The 21,003-nt window shown below is 38.7% G+C and overlaps 1 protein-coding gene across 8 annotated transcripts in view; it reads left to right on the top strand.

Annotated features, from left to right (window-relative positions):
- The window catches only part of LOC148641970 (arf-GAP with coiled-coil, ANK repeat and PH domain-containing protein 3-like), a 177,348-nt gene that overhangs the window by 111,303 nt on the left and 45,042 nt on the right, over window positions 1-21,003 (top strand). For all 8 annotated transcript variants that reach the window (XM_088616932.1, XM_088616931.1, XM_088616936.1 and 5 more), the window contains exons 9-10: window positions 2,535-2,609; window positions 9,667-9,678. In XM_088616932.1, coding sequence (XP_088473058.1) covers window positions 2,535-2,609; window positions 9,667-9,678 — 87 coding nt within the window. The remainder of the gene's footprint in view (window positions 1-2,534; window positions 2,610-9,666; window positions 9,679-21,003) is intronic.

Raw genomic sequence — 21,003 nt, forward strand, 5'->3', positions numbered from 1 at the left:
TACAGCACCAGCATACCTCCAGACCACTGTCAGGTCCTGTGTCCCTGCTAGGGCACTGAGATCTGATTCATTAGGACAATAGGAAAAGCCAACACTGAGGGGACCATAAGGCTCAGGTCTGACTGTTCTCTGTGCTTCCCCCCAGCATTTTTACTGTGATGCTAATTCCTACATTCAGTTTATCATACAGGACACAGTGGAGGCGATGTGTGATTGAAGAGAAACTTACTGGCAGATCTGTATCATTGCCTCATGCTACCTCCTCTGTCCACTGGTACAGGCCTGCCTGTCTAGTGCTCTTTCTGGTCACCTACTGTACTTGATATGTCATTTTCTTCTCTAAAACCACTTTTCCAGGAGTGTGTTTGGCACAAGTTACTACCCTCGAATTTTGTCAATACCCAGATTTAACATTGGTGTTCTCTCTTCATGTTAATAGTTACAGTGTATGGGTTTTTATTTGTTTTTCCCCTTGTCTGTTTTTATTTTTTGGGGAATACTTCTCAAAGTAATAACCCAGTCCTCTCCCTTGTTAAGGCTTAAGGCTTAATGCTTGTGAAAATTTGCCTCCTGGAGTTTCCTGACCTTAAGGAACCCTAGCAAAACACGGAGAATGGATTATGACCGAACTAATCACAGAGTAAAGTGTTTTCCAGGCTCATCAGGATTTTGTCTTTGGTATTAAATGATTCAACAGGGCAGGACTTAAAACTTATCTTGTAGGCAAAAAATGAAAACCAACTGGCCAAGAACAGTACTCAGAGTAACACAGCTACCACATCATTTGTTCTCTTCTCCATGTGAGAACATTTGAGAAACTTTTCAAATACATTGTCCAAGTAGATCAACTGGCAACATTCTGTTGGAAGAATTATGGAGTCATATGGGATTGATGCTTCATTAAACAAGTTAATTCATTATTGATTAAGGGGAACATGAGATGGCCAAGGGGCTGTTTCCGAGAAGGAATAGTCACATTTGAAATCTTCCAATTTTGATCTAATTGTTGCACTAATTATCTTTTTTTGGTTTTTGGTAAGAGTTGTCTTGAGGATATTGAATTTGCTCAGATGTAATTGTTTGAAAAGTACTCTGCATCTTTGATCAGAAATGTGTTTGTATGGAAGAGGCCATGTTTGGAATTATTTTTTTAACTATCAATAAGGGATGAATGGTTCTGTTTCTTTTGTTTACGATGCATTATATTGATCAGTGTTTGATTTAACTGGAGTTTCTGGCTACTCTGATGGGTACAATTGACTTTGAGTCTATTGAACTATTCAAGAGTGACAATGTACCATGTCTGTATGATGGAAAACACAAAGCAAGATGCTGTAAATGCAAACTCGGTGAGCCTTATAAACCAACTTGTAAAACAAGATTCGATATTTAGATAGATGTCCGCAGCTAAACAATTTGACAAAGTGAAATATTCTGGAAAATGAAGTAATTAAGGGAAGTAAGGTTACAATTACACAATACATTAATAAGATCCCTGGTCAGAACATAGCATAAAGGAATACTGCTCTTTAGCGTTCACAGTAAAAAAAAAAAAAGAATAATTCCTGGAATTAAATAAATTACTAGTCTAAATGAATTTCCCTCATCTTGTCCACTGAACACTACGAGCAGGGTTAATTCATGTAATCAATATCCTCAAAGCTTTGTACGATATCAAGGATATACATACAGTTATCTTCAAGGTACTTCAAGGTCAACAAATGGTATCGCAAATGAAAAACAAATGCAGAAATGTTTAACAGTTACTGTATAATCAGAGATCTGTTTGTTTGAAATCATTAGCCTTGTAGCTACTGTAAATCTAAGATCTGTCTGGACTGGCTTCATGAAAGGGAGCTGAATTGCACAGCATAACTAGTAGCCTAGGCAACTTATGATTCATGATATCGAAAGACTCGGGATCACATATTATCGTAACCTACAAGGCTAGTACAATGACGTGTTCAAGCTCTTCCTCATACAGTCACGATAATGTATAATGTGTGGTCCGTAATATTCTCTCCACAACCTTTCCCATTGCTGTCCTGGGCTTTGTTTTTTTGCAAAAAAAAAAGTCTTACTTGGAAGGTGACATCTTTAGCATTTACATTTGATTGGTGCAAAATAGATAGAATCAAACAGAGAGTCATTTAAAAAAAGGCTGCATGATATACCGAAATGTGGCGCTGATACAAAGGGAACCCAAGATTTTTGGAATGATCACTCGTGCGGCATTCAATATACATGACCAGAAAATAAACAGAAGGGTACTTTAGCTAGGGAAAATGTTCACTGATGCCAAGAAGTCCTAGGTCACCCGCCAGCCCCAATTCTCACTGTAGCTGCTAAATTTTAATTGCTTGCGAGTTTAAATCGTGAGGCTTAATAACGTCTTTCACAACAGCCACAAACGGAGAGCTCAGGGTATGCACAAACCACTTGAAATAAAGCCTTTGTCTGTTTTTTTTTAGCATTTTTCTGCACTGCAGCCTTTTCAGTCATACATTCTGTCATGTTTCTAATCTCCTGTGTAGCTGGATCAGCTGGTGATAGATTCAGCCGTGGAGAAGAGAGACATGGAGCACAAACACGCCATCATCCAGCAGAGGGTAAGATCGGACCTTGCTCTTTCTTCCTTCTTCTGCTCAGGGGTGGGTTAGCGGTGACGGATCAGCTCTGATACCTTAACTTTGGGACAGCACACAGAATCCAATCTCTGTGAAAAGCACTGAGGCCCAGTGTGATTCACTGAGACTGCTGTTCTGTGGTTCTTCTCTAGCAAACCTAATAATAGTGATAATTCAGACTTTCAGGTGAAAAACTGCATGTGTGAACTCTACCCAGTATCGCCAGGTTTTGTCTAGTTACATTTTACGTTCTCCTGATGACTGGTTAACATCCAAATTTTCGGAAAAGAGTAAAAAATCAGAAGGAAGAAACTGTTTTATCAAAAGATAAATTGACAATAGATATCTCTATAGACAGAAGTGCACTAAAGGTCTGTAATGTTTTCAGAAGTCATTCATCTTGTTTTATTGCTGAAAACATTTACCTTCTTGAGCTCCGAAATTTCTAACGCCTTCTGTATCAGACATTTGAAATGATTTGGTACTTCTTGTATTTAAGTATTTCACGTACCTTTTCTCTATAGCTCTTCTTGAAAGAATTCAGTACCTCAGCAGGAATACAAATATTTTAATATTGTACATGTAATTTTCATTGAATAATGGTAATTATTTAATAAACTAGTTCAGATGATAAATACTTTTCAGTTAAAAGTCCTGTCCTGTTAGGACAAACCATCTGAAAAAGAGGAAGGAGATGAAAGAAGCAGTACAGTGCTAAGCAAAGCCATGACACAGACTTAGATACTTTTTCAGGTATTTCCATTAATTTTTAAAGTTCTCTTTTTCACATCAATGCGACATAATTTCAATCTCACGATTAATCAAATGCCACTTCTCCTGAAATATTTAACGTCATGAACATGTCAAATTATTTTTTTATTTGCTATACTTAGAAATTTTATCCCATGCCTGCTGATACAGATTATACACTCAAATGCTCTGCTCAAAATATTTTGCTGCCTGTGGTGGTCTAATTCTAAATAATATATGAGAAGAGGAAGTGACTTTATTTAAAAGCTGGCTTAAATGAAATAGGTTTGAAATTATTAATAGTAAAGCTACATTTGGGGGGATGGGGGATATCAACTAAAAGTTTTATTTTCAGTTACAGAAAAGTAATTTTGCATGGCAGAAACTAGGGATTCAGGATAAACCTCCAGCTTTCTATTTTAAAATATAGTGTTGCACTAGGTTAAGGTCCCAGACTGTCTATTTTTTTAACTCGGATGACTTGGATTGAAAATAAAGAGCAATTTTATTTTTTCATTTTTCCATTTTATTCTCAAATAAACTAAAAGCATCCTTGGTGTTGAACTAAATGGTATAATTGGTAGAAATTAAGGATTGAATATGAGCAGAGCAGTTGTTCCAATCAAAAAACCTGAGATGCACTTTCCAACTTCCAAGATATGTGTCTAGCATCTAATGCATTTTCTATCTTTCCAAGTGCTTAAAGAAAGCTAAACTCCATTCAAGTATAGCCTTAAAATATGTAATCAATGAACATACTGTATTCTCCAGTCATACTATCTAGTAAGCCATAGAACCCTTTTAAAGCTATTGTTCTTACAGATGAGCTATAGAAAACTGTTTAGCATTCATTAATGCTTCCAATCATTACAAAGAAAAATTGGAATTTCTACATAAATATGGTTATTTTATAGAATAACCAGTGGAATATGAGAAAATAAAGACAATGTCTTATTGAAATAGCCTATATAATTTAAGGTATTAAATAGTGAGACATGCATATACAGTACAGTATATCAGTGTGCTTATTCAATGTATTATTTTATTTCTGACACTATCTCACAATAATGGGTATACAGTATAAAGACAAGCTGTTTCTGCAGTAACATTACTCACAGTGCCATTTGGCATGATAATTCTGGCTGACAGGATATTCATTTTAACTACAGAGGAAGAAAAAATAGAAGTGACCGAATATACTGTAGACGGGATACAGAGGACTTTTGATTCAAATGACTCCGTCATCTCTGCTAACGCTTGGAGATGACAAGGTTCCTGGAAATTAGCACGATGGCTGTCAGATACATAGAAAAGCACTAGGCTTTGTTCACGTTTTACTGAGCACTATCTCCCAGATCAAAATTAATATATCACACTGAGAAAGAGTTTAAAGGCAGCACCTACTCCCTATCATGTATTCACAACAGGTCAACAAGACTTAACACATGATGACAAATATTTGAGAGGAAACTGTTTGTTAATATATTGTATATGTGAAAATGTCTTTAAACTTGTATTTTTACAATGTTTTTGTAGAAGTTCCCCTACATGTTTAATTTTTCAATGCAAATCCTAAGTATACTAATTGTTTGTTTTTAATTGTTTTAGTTTCAGATGTATATAATAGATTATTTTTATTTTTTGTATTTCAAATCCTGAATTATATACTGTTTTTGACCACAAGGAGGCATTTTCTATTAATGAATCCTTTCTGAGCTTGTTAAAGATAGTTGATTCATACTGTAGATTTTCTTATGATAATGTTTTTGTATCAGTGACTCAGCACCGATATAATATTAGTCATAACAACTGAAAATTCGCAAAGATATGAGGATTACTGAGAAAAGAATGAGGTGCCAGTTTGTGCCAATTTATGCTGTAATTACAGCTTTTGTCAAATGAATCTTTAGGATCACACCTCATTGTTCTGAGCCCTGATCCAGTCAGGCCCATCTCCATATGAATAGGTTCTGCTGATCAAAAGAAATGGCCTTTGCATTTAACTAGGGCCTGAGTAGTTTAAAGGGGGGGATTGGTGACCATCTGTTGGAAAATAGGCAGTCATAGGCACCTTGCTCACTTCTGCAATTAACTTTGTCCATGAGGAGCAGACTGGGACATTTCACCACCGTTGAGATTAAGCAGATTTTAAAACAAGGGATCTGGGAATTTGTAATTGTTGAGTTTGTTTTTCAAGGCATTGACAGTGTGATTCTCATGTAATGTGCTGTGCATTACAATTCCACGTCTTACCCCCTCTGAGACGCTCTCAGCTACAGCTCATGGCCAGCACCCTGGTGTTCAGTCATAGAGTCAGCAGAGTTTAAACTGGAAAAAGAACAATTCGGGAAACAGATAATCCTAGATAGGAGCTCACCATATTCCTGCACACCAAGTGATTCTTTCAACACAGTAAGCTGAAGTCAAGCTTGAGTCCTTGCTGGGAAGCAGAAAGAGGAAACGCAGGGATTTTGCTGTTGAGGCCTAAGTTAGGCGTGAGAGGGGCTGTCATCTCGATCAGCTCCACAGCCGAATTGCTGCCTTCCTCCTTTCTGCTTTTCAGCCTGGATTGAACTGTGCCTTGGCACTGATGCAGCTGCCCACTCGAGATGAATTTTATATGTTTCAGCTTTCCACTCTCCACAAATTGTCTCTGAAATGTGTTCTATGCAGCCGTAGTTTGGAATTAGCACTTTTTTAATACTGATGATACTGTGACCTTCAGCATTTAAATAAGCCTGCAGTTATGGCAATCTGGCATTTAAGCACGGCACATCAAGACTTATTTTTGATTTTTAAGTTTCCTGTTGTTCTTGTTCTTATATGGGAGCTATTGCTTTATAGCCATTTTTGTGCGTTAGTCCTAGCTTTTAATTACTACTCTGCTTTTGTTTAATTTCTACAGCTCTATTAATATTCCTCTGCCACTGTTTCCATAGTTTAATTACTGCTCCACTCATCTAGGCATGTGTCTGCATCTATCTTATGTATCCTCTCTGGTTCAAGTGCACATTCCTGCATCCAAAAGAATTCCTGTTGCCTTATACATTTAAAGCCCCTCTTCCTTCCCCACATCCTCAGATTAGATCAGATCCCTTCTCTGGACTTGCCAGTGGATTTTGGAGAAAGTCCATGCATCTGTGTAGAATATCTGCTTCCAAACATCTTTGCTGGATCTTTTCATTTGTCCTGCCGAGCCTGGAAACCTGCCCTGACCTATAGTTTGTGACCGGTTCCGAACAATGACAACTGGGTCTTCTTGCATGCTCTTCCAGTTGTGCCCAGTCACCCAGAGTGGTTTCCAACCTGGAACACTGGACAGGCAATAAATCGCTGCTCCTTGTGTCCTGGGAAGTGTCAGCTGCTGTGATTTCCAGACTCAAAACCTTCTTTAGAAGAGCCTTTACTTAACGAGTTCCATTTTTCACCCCTCTGCTTTTCATCCTACAGTACCACCATCCACGGTCTCCTCTGTATAATTTAATTGTGTTTTCTGTTGTGTACTCTTTTTATTTATTGTTGTTGTCATTCCATAAAGTGCTTTGAGAAGCCACCTTTAAAGGCGCTATATTAAATAAAGTTTTTAGTATTATTATTATTTCTGAATCCTCCATCAATTCTGATTTCCTTTCAACGTCACTGGGGAGTACAGGACTGGTTATGTCTGGAGCTGTGAGTGATTTCACTGTGACTTGTCAACGTCTAGAATGGCCTCTTGCTACAGTTCTGCTCACTGGACACCACAATGGTGATGCTCCAGTGTCACAAGGATAGTCACGGCCAATAGTTACCTAGCTTGTTCTCTCTCAGTAGTCTGAAGGTTTGCTCCAAATTGCTCCTGGTTTGCAAGCCATCTCTGTGCAGAGAATGCAGTCTGGTGTCCCTAATCCGGTAATGCACATCACCTTATGACCAGGCAGTATTGCATCAAGGTGATCAACTATCATTAAAGAGGACGATATCTCCATCCCCAAAACCACTTCTCCTGACTGGCACGCCCTGCAGTGACTGCATTATCCCCCCTTGTGGGTGACTTTATTTGTTGAAATAAAATCATCTAAAAATAAAAATAAAAAATTTTCTAAAATGCTGGAGTAGGACCGTGCTACTCCAGTATTTTTAGAAGAGTGGTCCAGTTAGAAAGGTTAGGTTAAATTCAAGTGGATGGATTTCATTATGTCCGTTGATTTAATTAAAGAGAAGTAACATTTATTTTCAGAAATGCATATGCAGTAGAGAGCCTTGCATGTACAGTACATGCTTAAGCCTTGTTAACAATTTTTTTTTCCCCCTCTGCATTTGGCAGCAGCTTTCTTCGGGAAAGACAAAAAACATTAACGGTGAAAAAGTGAAAAGGGAATGTGTCCGATCGGCAAAAAATCTAAAGAGAAAACTTTAACAACAGTTAACAACAGGGAAACACTGAAATGCCACCTTGAACCAGAACCGAGATGAAATATTTTCTTCTCAAGTCTGTGCCTCAGGGTCATTGTCAGTTCATTTTAGAACTAAATTGCAAATCAGAGTTTCAGCAGTTTCAGTTTCTCTCTTCTAACTTTATCAGCTCAGTGCAGGTCTGGCCCATTTACTGTATAATAAGACAATACTGAAACTTTATTTTCACTATATGCCAGCTCTTGACAGACTATAGTATTTAAATCTTCAGTTGTCAGCACAAATATATCCTACTGGGATGAGCATCAGGGTTTTGCATCAGTGCAATTACCTCTTTCTTTAGACAACTGTTTCTGCTGTACTGAAGCATTTCATTATTCAAAGGCTCTCCTAGAATAGAACGTTCAGGTTTTTTTACCTCTGTATTTGTGGGCAATGAATCCCTTTGCATCTGGTCTTCTTTGATAATTGAGATCTAGGGAAAGTAAATGACAGCATGAAGTGGTTATAAAAGATGGGTAAATGATTTATTTTACTGAACCAATATATTTAACGAGTTTTGCACTTGTTTGTTACGACGAAACAAAAATAGCAAAAGCAGACGATCAGTCAAGAAAGATCTACTCTACTAGCCTTTGAATTAATGTGCCTATTTTTATCCTTCTTCAGGATCATTACAGCATTAAAAATCACCACCCAGACCTACAGCATTACTTACCATCATGGCCTTTAAATTAAATTTGGATGCCTGATCTTGTATGAGTCATCATTATTGTCCCACAAAGAAATGCACACTACACCTTTTTTCATAATCAATTCACGATGCTGTGCAAAACAGCTTTTCTGTAATACAAAGAAAGCAAAAAGACGTTCAGAAATACAGTACAGTAACTATTCTGTTATTATTTCAAATGCCTGTAATTCTGTGTTCTCTGCACAGTCAGTTGCAATCTGGTCCCTTGCTCTTCTTGTTTATGAGGGTGGTACTTCTCTCAAAATCTTTTCAGTTTCTTATCTTCATAGCGATAAGAAAGTCAATATCCAGACTACACAGTCTCCTCTTGTTCGTAACCTTTTCTTATGATCTTAAGATAAATTGCCTTTGGCCTTAATTTAATTAAATGGTAAATGACTGGGGGCTGAGGTTCAGACAATTCAATTCCTTTAGTTCAGTTCCTTTCTTTGGGCCAGAGAACAGTCCATATGTGTTGTATCATCATTGTCCTTTGGATCTCAGGGGGTTACTGAAGTGTCTCACCCAGCTGACTTCTGGGCACATGGGGGTGAACAGGGATAGAACCCACAAAGATCGACCCACAGGCTCAAATCTGATCCCAGTGATCCCCAGGAATTCTAGCAAGGTTCCTGAAGCGGAACAGTTTCCACTCGGTGTGGACTTCCAAACCCATTGCTTTCTGATGTGAGTAGGTTTTTTGTCAGGCCTGGGTCTGTTCTCAATGTACAGTTTTGTGATTTTGCAAAAGGTTCAGTCGCGTCTTCCGTGGTTTTTCAGAAAGGTTCTGAAGTTTCCAATTGTAAACTTTCAAGGGGACAGATCCAGCAGGAAACACTGCAAGGTGAAAATGTCGGGTTGGTTGCTTTTCCTCTTAGAAATTGGCTGGAGTTTATTTGGAGTACAAAAATTCAAAACACATTTTGAACCGCAGCAGAAGCCTTTAATTATTCCTTGGAAAGTGATTATCTTTTCATTGTCTGTACTTGATTTTTTTACATACATGTTATTAATATTAATTATTTTTTTTAAGTTTCATGAACTGTACTACACTATTATTATTATTATTATTATTATTATTATTATTATTATTATTATTATTAATCCTGTTGCTTTTCTCTTTCTTCCCTCATATGGTCTGCTGCTCTGAATCCCCTTCAGACTCTCATGCAGGTGAGTCATTTTAAAGATTTTTGCTTTGTATATTTTAACACAGATTTACACAAAGAGGCTTTTCTGGTGTTTTTTTCTGGGTTTTGTGTAAGTTGCTTCTTGAAATCACATTCTGTGACTTATTCTTTCTAATTCTGCACGCATTGTAAAAGTAGAGATGGTCGGTTAGGAGTGGGACCATATTGGGTCCGCCTGCTGCGTTTCATATTCCCAATGAAGATCATTTGGTCTTGGATTGTTGAGCTACAGACTTGTAAAATAGGGTCAGAAGTTTGGTCAACTCAAATTAGTTTCTGTCTTGAAGTTATGTAATGTTCCTTCAGTAGCAATTCAGTTCTGAATCTGATCTTTATGTTTACCTGTTCTTTAATGATAGTTAGGAGTGACATAATTAAGTAATGAGTAGGACACAGAGGCTTAATTTCTGTCAATCAACATGAAACACAATCTCGCTATTGCAAAAGATTGTCTCTTGTAATCCCTTTCTTGACACTACTAGTGGAACTGACAATCCTTAACAGCTTTTTCTTGAATGAATTTTACAGTAGAGCTTATTTCAGTGTGCAACGTATTTCAGTAACAACTACATAAATCTTGTTTTATTAAACTGTGACCTAGTCAAATGAAAACAGTTTGTTTACAGTTTCAAAGTGATTGATTTTAGCCTCATTCAAACAGCGTCAAGCTTTAACCTCAGTTATATAACAGATGGCAAACATTGCTGCTGGACATAGGCCTATTAATCAATAAGAAGAGATTCTAGATTCTGAATCATGCTGCTTATTTTCCTGTCTGTTTGGCTCTGTTCATCAGTATTGATGATAACAAGTGCTGCAGAACAAAAAAGGAAATCGTATAGTTTAGTCCTTTGAAGAGGCTGAGTGTTAAATTAACCGCACAAAATATAGCAAGAATGTTAAAATGGCAGCATCCTGCTGTTAATGTCAGTATAGGAATGTGACATGATTTTCTTCCTGCTTCTGTGGTTTCAGCAACTTGAGAAATGTTTGCTTCAGGGCTTTCCTACATAACATTACAAAGTCGGAGGACACCACTCAGCCTAGTTTGAGACATTTTTTCATTGTTGCAAATTGAACGGAAGTGCAGTATGGATGTTACACCGCTCCTAGCCCCTCCATCCTGTCTGTAGAGTCACATGACATGTGATCCAGAACATGTGATCCTGGAGTGAGGTGTAGCATTTATATGCCCTTCAAGCTAGATCAACATTGCCTCAGAAAGACAGAATCTCATGCGGTTTATGTACAATGGCACGCGATTGCAGAATTCAACATCAAGGAGGTAGTACATAGCGTTTTTTTGTTAGAAGTTGCAAATATATTTTTCAGCTACAGTATCAAGGGTAAATACCAAAACATGTAAAGTACTTGCTGTGATGGTGCTGCTGTCTGGAATGTTTTTAATTTTTGCCGCCAGTCAAAAGACATCAGTGTGTCACAACATATGTCAGGTGTCCTATCTGTGTATACATGCCAGGATCAGAGGCAGTGGTGTTTTTTTTTTTTATCCTGATCGTTAACACCACCTCCTGGAGAGGAGCATGTGATCCAATCGTGTAGAGTTTACTCTGCCATTTTGGAGCAGGATTAAATGCTACTGAAGCATTTTAATCCTGATCAAAAGTGGCTGTGTAAATGTGTCCGTCTGTCTGATTGCATGCAAACTAAAATAACGAGTCTTAAATTCTGTGTTGAAATGTGTCTGTGTGTCTGATTGGTTATGAACTACACCAGTATGATAGGAACTGTATTCTGGACTAACATGCTCAATGTTTTGTCTGGCCCTGCTAACTCTTTCCTGTAGTGAAATAATCAAGATGTGTTCGAGGTACAGATAACAAAGTTTAAAATTATTTAAATTTTAAAATTTTGAAAATATGTGAATATCTAAATACTCTTTAAGCACATAGATATGTTACATATAGCAATACGTGCCATTGTTTGCTTGCCTAACCTGCTGTATAATGTAAACGAGGAGGCAGTTGAGTTGCTGAAAAAGCAGATCTAGTAGCTGGTCTGTTGAAGACCATTGTTTCCAACTCATAATCCTCTTTTTGTATGTTTCTAGTGCACAGAGCAGCTGCTATGAAAATGAGATTATGTACCTATTTTAACAGTGTAGATGCCACTCTAAAAGACAGATATCAATGTGATTGTAGATGTTGTAAAAGTGGTTGCACCTCTGATGTTTCCCTTTCTAGATTGTTTCAGTACCAGTACGTCTTTAGAGGTCGCACCCATATCTGTGCTCCTTTGGCACAGACCTATGCAAGCAGCACTTCTTTTTACTAAATGTCACAGATTCGGCTGTGTTACAGCCTGGAAAGTGCTGATCTGTTGTGGACTGGATAAACAAAACAGATCTCCTCTGTGTTCAAAACAGGCACTCAATGATTTTAACTGCCTGATTAGTTCTGAGCACCCGCAGGGGAATTGAAGCCTGGTCACAGTCAAGTGCAGAATTCCCATTAATAGAAGGTCAGTCATTGCATTGCACAATGTGTGGCTTTTAGAAGAGAGGAAAACAGACCGAAAGTCATCAGTAGCATAGATTCATTACCCAATAGTATCCAAGTTTCAGTCCACCCTTTGGTCTCTCTGAGTCACTTCAAAAGTACCTCACTCGCTCTATCTGACAGCATAACTTTAGTTGCTGGCTTTGAGTTTGTCTCGAACATTAAAGCAGCACAGCTGACTTCACAAACAGATTACAGTCCATTTAATGTACCACAACTTTGTAGAGTTTTGATTCAGCATCATATGGAAGAGAACTGTCAATTCTAAAAATCATACCATAATATTGAGTCCAAATCAAAGTTATCAAAGCAGAATAATTCTTTGCCATCTATTTGAATGCAAAAAAAAGTGGATTGACATAAATGCCAAAGCACTAAATTAAAAAGTCCATATTAAGATCAGCATTGATAATAAGGCATGCTTTTAAATACCAAGAGCACAGATCCATCTGGAATCCATGTTCCAGTCATAGTGAAGTCTTTGGTGCTTAGACCTATCACTTTTCTCTAGTTTAGATATGATACAGAATAAATCTGAGCTATAAATGTACACAACAGAAAAGGGCATCCTGTAAGGTATTGCTGTCTAACACCTAAACATCATTATGCAGTCTCTTTAAACATCATGCCTGGGCAAATCTATGCATTGGCTTGGTATAGCAACACTTTTTAAATTACAGTATAACCTATCAAATATAACTTTCTTTACTGAAACTCATTCATTTCCATACATTATTCTATACAGAAATGTGCTGAGTTGACAACACCAGTTCAGAAACGGTCTGTCACTTGCAAATCAGTGTCTCGCAAGACTGTGCCTCTTCTATAACTTGCCTAAGGCTTTAAAAACTCACTGGATTATAACATTCAAACATCTGAAAGGAGGGAAAAATGCGTCAACTTTGGCTAATGTTTCAGAACTCACATCTTCTCTTCTGGGAAGCTTTTTAGCGTTAATAATCCAATGAGAACCTTACTTTTCTTTGGAGCCCTTTACAGTATGACATGACAGGCCGTGCAGTCTCTTTCAACACCCCACCTATTTCAGTGGAGGCATAACATCTCACGTTCAGGACTGAACACAGCTTGCAAAATGAAGTTGAAGGCTAAAAAAAAAATCTGAAGTTAATTTTCTTTCAAACCGGCAGTCTTAATACAGTATTTCTAAGTAACACAATGTAAATTGAGAGTTGCAGTGTTTTTCTAACTTTTGTGAGGCACTGGGGTATAAACAGGTAGTTTTGAGCACAATATTGTAACGAAACAAACCTGCGCTCACATTTATTTTTCTTTAGTCGCAATTTGTTTTTGTTATAAACACGATGTACACCACACATTCAAAGCAAGAAAAAAACAAATAAAGAAGTAAATAGAATAGATAACTTGATTACATTCAAACCCTATAGTATTCACACCATTTGCTGTAGCAAATGTAAATTAATATGGGTATACAAAATTAACTTAAAGAGCCACATAATAAGTTGAGTTACTGTACCTCTGTATGCAGTAAAAGATAATAGATGTTCACTTTATTTCTGAATAAATATACCTGAACGTATCTGTAAGTTCATGAATTCCTCACAAAAAGTTTGTCGTGAAGTCCAATGCTCCAGTAAACATCACTGGAGCAGAATTCTGCAACGTTTTGGATTTGAAGGCCTACACTTTGAGCTTATACAGTATGTCTTTACACACTCATATGGGAAGTACTTCCATACAGTACAGTTGTACATCGATCCTTCAGAAACTTGATATTTTTTCTATGAAATCTTTCCTGGAAAATGACTTCAGCTACAGTGTAAGATCTTTCATTTTAACGGTGCTTTATGTGTTTTTTGAGAGTGCAGTTTATAACTCAAAAGAGGAAGCTGTTAGTCAAGCTGGAGCTCAGTTGTTTTTGAGAAATTATTAGTTTTATTAGTGATGGTACTTGTATAATGCATAAGAAACAAAATGCATTTTAAATCTGAATTGTGAGAGTATATACCAGTTTCAGACAACGCTAGTTGATTTTTTACCTAAACATGACCAGATATCCATTTTTAAATTTTTGTGTTGTTAATTTGTATTTCTTGATTAACCACAGGATGTCCACATAAATTCTCTGGTTTATCTAACAGCTGGGCTGGTACACAAAGAGAAACGGGGATCTTGTTAACGCTAAATGCCAAGAATATACAGTCTTTTGTTCTTAAAGCACATTGCTGTGTTAGATAGGGAATGTGGGTGAGGTTTAGTACAGCGATGTAGGCTGGGAAGCTGGCAGAACAGTAATACCAAGAAAGAAATGCCAGATAAAAGGTGACAGTGATGGAAATCTTTTGTTTGGCCTTATCTGCTGCAGCAGTGTGATTGTTCAGCAGGGGGTGGCAATGTTTTGGTCAGATAGAAAACCTGCAGCCAATCCTTCCTAAATTGAATGTTTCTCCACCTCAGATTCTTGGAATCAACCCGTGACTCAAAGCATCTGATCAAATAGGGTTGAGCTGGATAAATGGCTCAACTGAAGTTACTCTCTTCCTTTGCAAAAATAGACTCTTTTTTAAAACATTGTTGCATAGAAGGACAATGCCCTACTCAGAAAAGGTTAGGAATGCTTGGTTATGAAACATTTGTGGAACGGCGTATGTGGTGCACAAATTGACTTATTACCTAACAGACTGTGCAGCTGTCAATGTGGATAGCTGATAGTTGGATCAATGTCTTATTCTGCGCTCACAAGAAGTCAATGAGGGGTCAGCACCTGAACTTAAGAAGTGGTGTCATTACTCTTAATTTGAATGCTCCCAACTGGCAAGGGGCTGTGCATGCCTGTCAGAAGAGTTTGGAGCATTCAGGATGCCATTTGATTGCCAAAGATCAATGAGGATGTCTTACAGATGGGAGAATGTTGCCTGACTAGAGACAGGAAGAGAGCACATTGAAGTTCCTAATGGTTTTGGCATTGGACAGAATGTTACCAGCAGACTCTACGGATGTCCACAAGGTGCCGGAACTGTGCGTCAGTGGGCCAGGAATGGACATCCAACATGTTTGAGCTGGGCCGAAAGCCAAATTGCATCCCCTAGAACATGGTTTGAACTCCAGCACTGACCTTGATCAGGATTCCCCCTGGTCGTGGTGCACAGCTAGCCTCCAGGTTGTGTAACAGTGACCCATGGAGATCTGCCATGTGTACAGTATGTGAGCCAGCAGTACTGTCAAGAAGGGGTGCATCAGTCCTCCAGTTATAGGGGGAACTGCAGTCCCAATTTCTCCGACTGGTTCATAAATCTCGGTAACAAAATAAATTAATTAACAGTATAGAAAACTTTGACACATTTTGAATTAAGCACAAAATCCTGAACTTTGTGAAAGTACTCGGCGTGTTGTTGCAAATCCCTGATCCCTTAAGTACTGGTTGTGCAGCAGAAATGTTCCAAATTTTCCATTTTAATTCTGAATCAGGTGGGTGTACAGTATAATATAAAATGTTCAATATTTCAGATGAAAAAAAAAAATAACATGAACTCCGGCGCATTGAAGTTGGCTAATTATTGAGCTCTATATGGTCCAGGTGAACATTGGATTAGTAGAGGGTGATGAGGGGGTTTGTGCAGGGGTTGAGCCAAGCTTACTAAGTCTTAGAAAAGCCACCAGATGGCAGATCACCGAAGGAGTGAGGGACCAACAGAAAAGCAAACCATAGTTAAGACATGTAGCTGTAACTGGTCCTGACATTCTGTATTAAAGTTGCAAGTCAGCGTATTCTTATCCTCTTTCTGAGCAGATGTACAGAGTGTTTCCTAAGGAAGGAATACATTCTGAGAACATGCTTGAGGCTATACTGAGGGTAATTGTTTTATTTTCTTACCATTTGATGCAGAATAAATACAGTAATAATAATTCCTTGCCCTAACATAGCACTTTTCTTGACACTCCATTAAAAGCGCTTTACAGGTAATGGGGACTCCCCTCCACCCCCACCATTATGCAGCCCCACCTGGATGAAATATCCAGTACATTCTCCACACATCAGTGGGGAGGAGAACAGAGTGATGAAGCCAGTTCAGAGATGGGGATTATTAGGAGGCCATGATTGGTAAGGACCAATGGGGAATTTGGCCAGGACGCCAAAATCTTTTCAAGAAATGCCCTGGGATTTTTAATGATGAGACCTCGGTTTTACGTCTCATCCGAAAGACACCGCCTTTGTACGGTATAGTGTCAATGTCACTATACTGGGACATTAGGACCCACACAGACAGCAGGGTGAGCACCCCCTGCTGGCCCCACTAACACCTCTTCCAGCAGCAACCTTAGCTTTTCCCAGGAGGTCTCCCATCCAGGTACTGACCAGGCTCACACCTGCTGGGCTTCAGTGAGCTTCCAGTTATAAAATTCAGGGTGAAATGACTGCGGGCAAATGTTTTAATAATCTAAAGTGTATGGAATTCTTATGAAGATCTTTCTTGTGCATTGAAAGTTCAAGATGTTCACAGCATTCAGGCAATCTCAAAGACCTCAGCACACCCCCAAGCACAGAGATAACAAGAAATTGCAGAAACACTGACATTCTTAAGGCATTGAAGCATATTTTAACGGGTAACCTTTTTGAAGAACATCTCTAACATTAGGAAAGGGATTGTTTATTTTGGATGTCCCCAGGGAGACATGATGTGGCCCCCAGGCAAAACATATGTAAATTAAACATAAAATTACAAATACATTTTTCAGTAGATTTCATCGGTAGCATGCGGGTTTGCCTCAAATTCAAATCCCAGTCAAATGGGTGGACCAACTTCTCAAAAGCAAGGTTAAGGGCCTTGCTCAGGGGCCCATCGGAGTAGGAGTCCTCTGCCGGCCACGGGATACGAACCGAGTTGATAAAGAATCTCTATAAATTGGCGTTCGAAATGTCTTGCACAGAGAACGAGTGTTCTGTTTCTGTCGCTCAGCAGAAAAAAAAAACAGAAAAAAAGAGTCTATGACACATTCCGCATCCTGGAAGACAGAGTTCAAATCCATAGCATCCATCCAAGCCATCAGAGTAATCAGTGCAAGACATTCCGATGTCAGTAAAATGTGCTCTGTAGCTCACCATCTGTATGAAAATAAATTGGTTCTCGAACAGTCTGTATTACAGTATATTAGACCCTACCCCCCAGAAAACAAAACATTTTTTGACATGCACTGTGTATCAGCAAGGACTTGGGCAGTATTTTTCTCTCATCCAAGAGACAGAGAACCTAAAGGTTTGCATGTTTAGAGTACTTTTTAGCAATTAAAAGTTAGAGGCAGGAATTGAGTCAGCAGTGTTTTAATAATCAGGCCTTTACCCCAATCAGGGGACCGCTTAAAATCTTTAGTGAAGACAGTGCTGTTTCAGCCTTTCCTCCATGATCAAACACCCTGCAGACAGCACATGTGTTGGAGCACAAAACCAAAACCAGCTCATTAACACTCATTTATTTCCCTTTCTCATTGAAGTGCCCAGAGCAGAGCACCGACTTTGTACTTCTAACATTATTTTTCAGATTAATTGCATTGATTTAATGGTGCATTTCGACAGATTACCAGGGACCCAAAGCTCAGGTCATGTAGAGTAATGCCTCTGCTATTTGCCCTTGACTTAAGCGGATATACAGTACCATGACCCCCTCTGTCTGTGCGATCGCTGTAGGAAACCAGCGTTTTGATTTTCAGTGAATGGATTAATCTTCTTTTTGCATTTTTTTTCCCTCAGAACCCAGATTAATGTGGCTGAGCCTTTCATTATTCCCTTATGAAGTCTGTGAGGGCTGATGTTTCGGGGATGTTTTGATTCTGTCAGGATGGGGGAGCAGGCCTGTACCGACCACATTAGGAAAATGTACATCAAAAAGTTACCATTTAAAAAATATCATTGTTGGATGACAGAATTACCTGAAGAATGCTCAACAGCTGAAACATTGTTGCTTCTTTCTAGTTTTTCAGCATGGAATTAACCTATACCTGCTCCTATTTAACTCCTCTCTCAAACATTCTAAACTGATGGCAGGTTTTTGAGGAGTTTTTAAACTGAACTAAATCAACCTTTTCTGTCTTTCTCATTCTTTTTTTTATTAATAGCTCCTTACGTAGTGATTTCCGTTTAATAATGTACTGTATGTAGGAACCTGTTACAAACATAGACTAAACAAATGTACAGTATTTAGCTGAGAGGTCATACAGATGTGAGAGTGTACACTGCTGGGTAAAAGTGCTCAACATCTTTATTGTTCTGCTCTTCAACAACATGGCTGGGTTGTTCCAGACGGAATAGTCACTTGTTCAGAAGTTAAAATGTTTTTCTCTGTAGTTTTCACTCATGTCCTTCTTTGGAATCAGCTACTGTTGTTCACAATGTGAATGCCTAGATCAGGACCCTCCATAGTCTTGTCTGTTTCGAGGCTAAAAGGGTTCGTTTTTTTTTTAGCCTGTAAGACCAGGAGATTTTTGTAAGCCTAAAAAATTGTTGTTCTTTGGACGGATTCCAGAGCAGCAGCAGTATCTTGTTTTTATTAGGTGGTGATCAAAATTATACATTTTATTCTAAATTAGGTCATACTAAACCAGTGCACTATTTTAACACAGCTTCCCTTAACTTTTATATTTTTTTCCAACATGTAGAAAATGTAGTGTCAATGTGTGCTCCTAAGTGTTTTTCATAAGATGAGATCACTTTATTGGCCATATACAATTTTTTTGTGTTAGGAATTTGTCCTTTCACACACCCCAGCTTGCTCTCCATGAGACACACAGACAGGGAGAGAGAAGCTTGGGGTTGGCCATTTATACGGCACCCCTGGAGCAGTTGGGGTTAAGGTCCTTGCTCAGGGGCCCAACAGAGTAGGATTCCTCTGCTGGCCGCAGGAATTGAACCAGCAACCTTCCAGCCACAGGCGCAGATCCTGAGCCACAGAGCCACCGCTCCGCCCCATGCAGTGAGAATCACATAGGTGAGATTGTTCATACTGTATAAATTAGAATCATATTTTGAGCTGTGTTTTTCAATATATTCACTCACCAATGTATATGCAATTCAAATCAGGTTTATTCACATCTGTACACCCGTTTTCTCACCACTTCATCCCAGTCAGGGTAGCAGGGAGGCCAGAGTCTATCCCAGCAAGCAGCAGGCACAAGGCAGGGTACACCCCGGACAGGACACCAGTCCATAACAGGGACAGAAACCATTTAACCTACCAGAAGGTCTTTGAATTGTGGGAGGAAACCAGAGCACCTGAAGGAAACCCAGGGGGAACATACAAACTCCACACAGACAGCACCCCAGGTCTGGAACTTCAGCGCTGCGAGCCAGTCATGCTGTGACCACTATGCAACCGTGCCCCTCAGTTTAATCACACGGCAAATTTGAAAACATTCACAAACACTGTAATAACTATGAAGAAGGTCTCAAGACTCTCAAAAGTTAGAAACAGTATGAGAGTTCAGTGGTTTATTTTTATTTGAACTTGAAAACGCCACTCTTGTATTCTTCTTATAGAGCACCAAGCAGGATATACCAATACTTAATGTTTGATAAATGTAATGCAAAAAAAAAACATTGTTTCACATTAAGAAGCCTTGCTAGGACAGCACTGTTTTAATGCTATTTTGCAAGTAGTATCCGAGGTAACCCCTGCAGATAGGGAGCATAATGTCTTGAAAGCAATATGGAAAGGTTTCTGTTGGATAGGTGTGTGTTAGGACTTCAGTGCAGCTGGTTCTGATGAATTCTTTGATTATTTCGGGGGTTAGAAACCCCTTAATACTGAAACAAACATTTCACATTGCTTTTCAGTCTTGTATCCATCGGCCATAATGCTTTGAGGAACAAGCTGAAGTACTCGCACGCTGTCTGAACCTGCATTTTAGAGACTGTTCAATACATGCTCTCCATCTAATTCTGACAGGGCTCTGGAATCAGCTCGGCTGATCTGTTCAGCTGTGGAATGGCTTCCACGTGGTTTCATTAGTGTTCTGAGGCCCTGGAACCTACGTTTTTACATGTATTGGGGTTCAGTGACACATATTGTTTCTCTTTCCAGAGACCAAGACACCTTTGCTGGTCACATGGCATCAAACACACGCTGTCTGAAAGTTACTGGATGGCAGTGAGGCTCTCTGTCTCTAATGATCACCACCATTTGCAATCTCCTGTGTTTGACTGAGACAAGAGCAATAATAGCCCATCCATATGAATAATTGATGCTGGAGACAGAAAGAAATCCATTTTTATGGCTTAACAGCACTAAGGAGAGTGTGGATGTACAGTATGACAGTCTGCAGGTGACGCGTTTCTTCTCAAGAATGTATTTAATTTTAATTTTAATTTTGGTTTATAGAGTCCTTAACTGAAGGGATCTTCCCAGCAAGGTGTTTGGGGGGTGCTAAAAGACAATGGATAGTAAGTGGAGTTTGAAAAAGTAAAAATTACTTGTTGGCATACCAGTACTGGAGTTTTCTGTAAGAATAAAAACAGCATAGCAAGATCAGATAACTTAAAGGAAGAATAACAATTCTCCTGTACTCAAGAGATGCAGAATCTAATGTTGTTAACCCATGCTACAGCTTAGTAACCATGTCTGTGTGGTGGTGTATTACACTAGGAAAGTAGTCCTTAATCAATTCATTAGCTTTGATTTGCCTTAAAACCATCCATAGAAGCCCCATGCTGTACAAATAAGGTCTTCAGTCTTAATAATAATAATAAGGTCTTAATGTGGTCCAAATCATCACATGCTGTAATAATAATTGCTTACACTTATATAGCACTTTTCTGGACA

Source organism: Lepisosteus platostomus, chromosome 23, assembly GCF_059453375.1.
Source record: "Lepisosteus platostomus isolate fLepPlt1 chromosome 23, fLepPlt1.hap1, whole genome shotgun sequence".
NCBI lineage: Eukaryota > Metazoa > Chordata > Actinopteri > Semionotiformes > Lepisosteidae > Lepisosteus > Lepisosteus platostomus.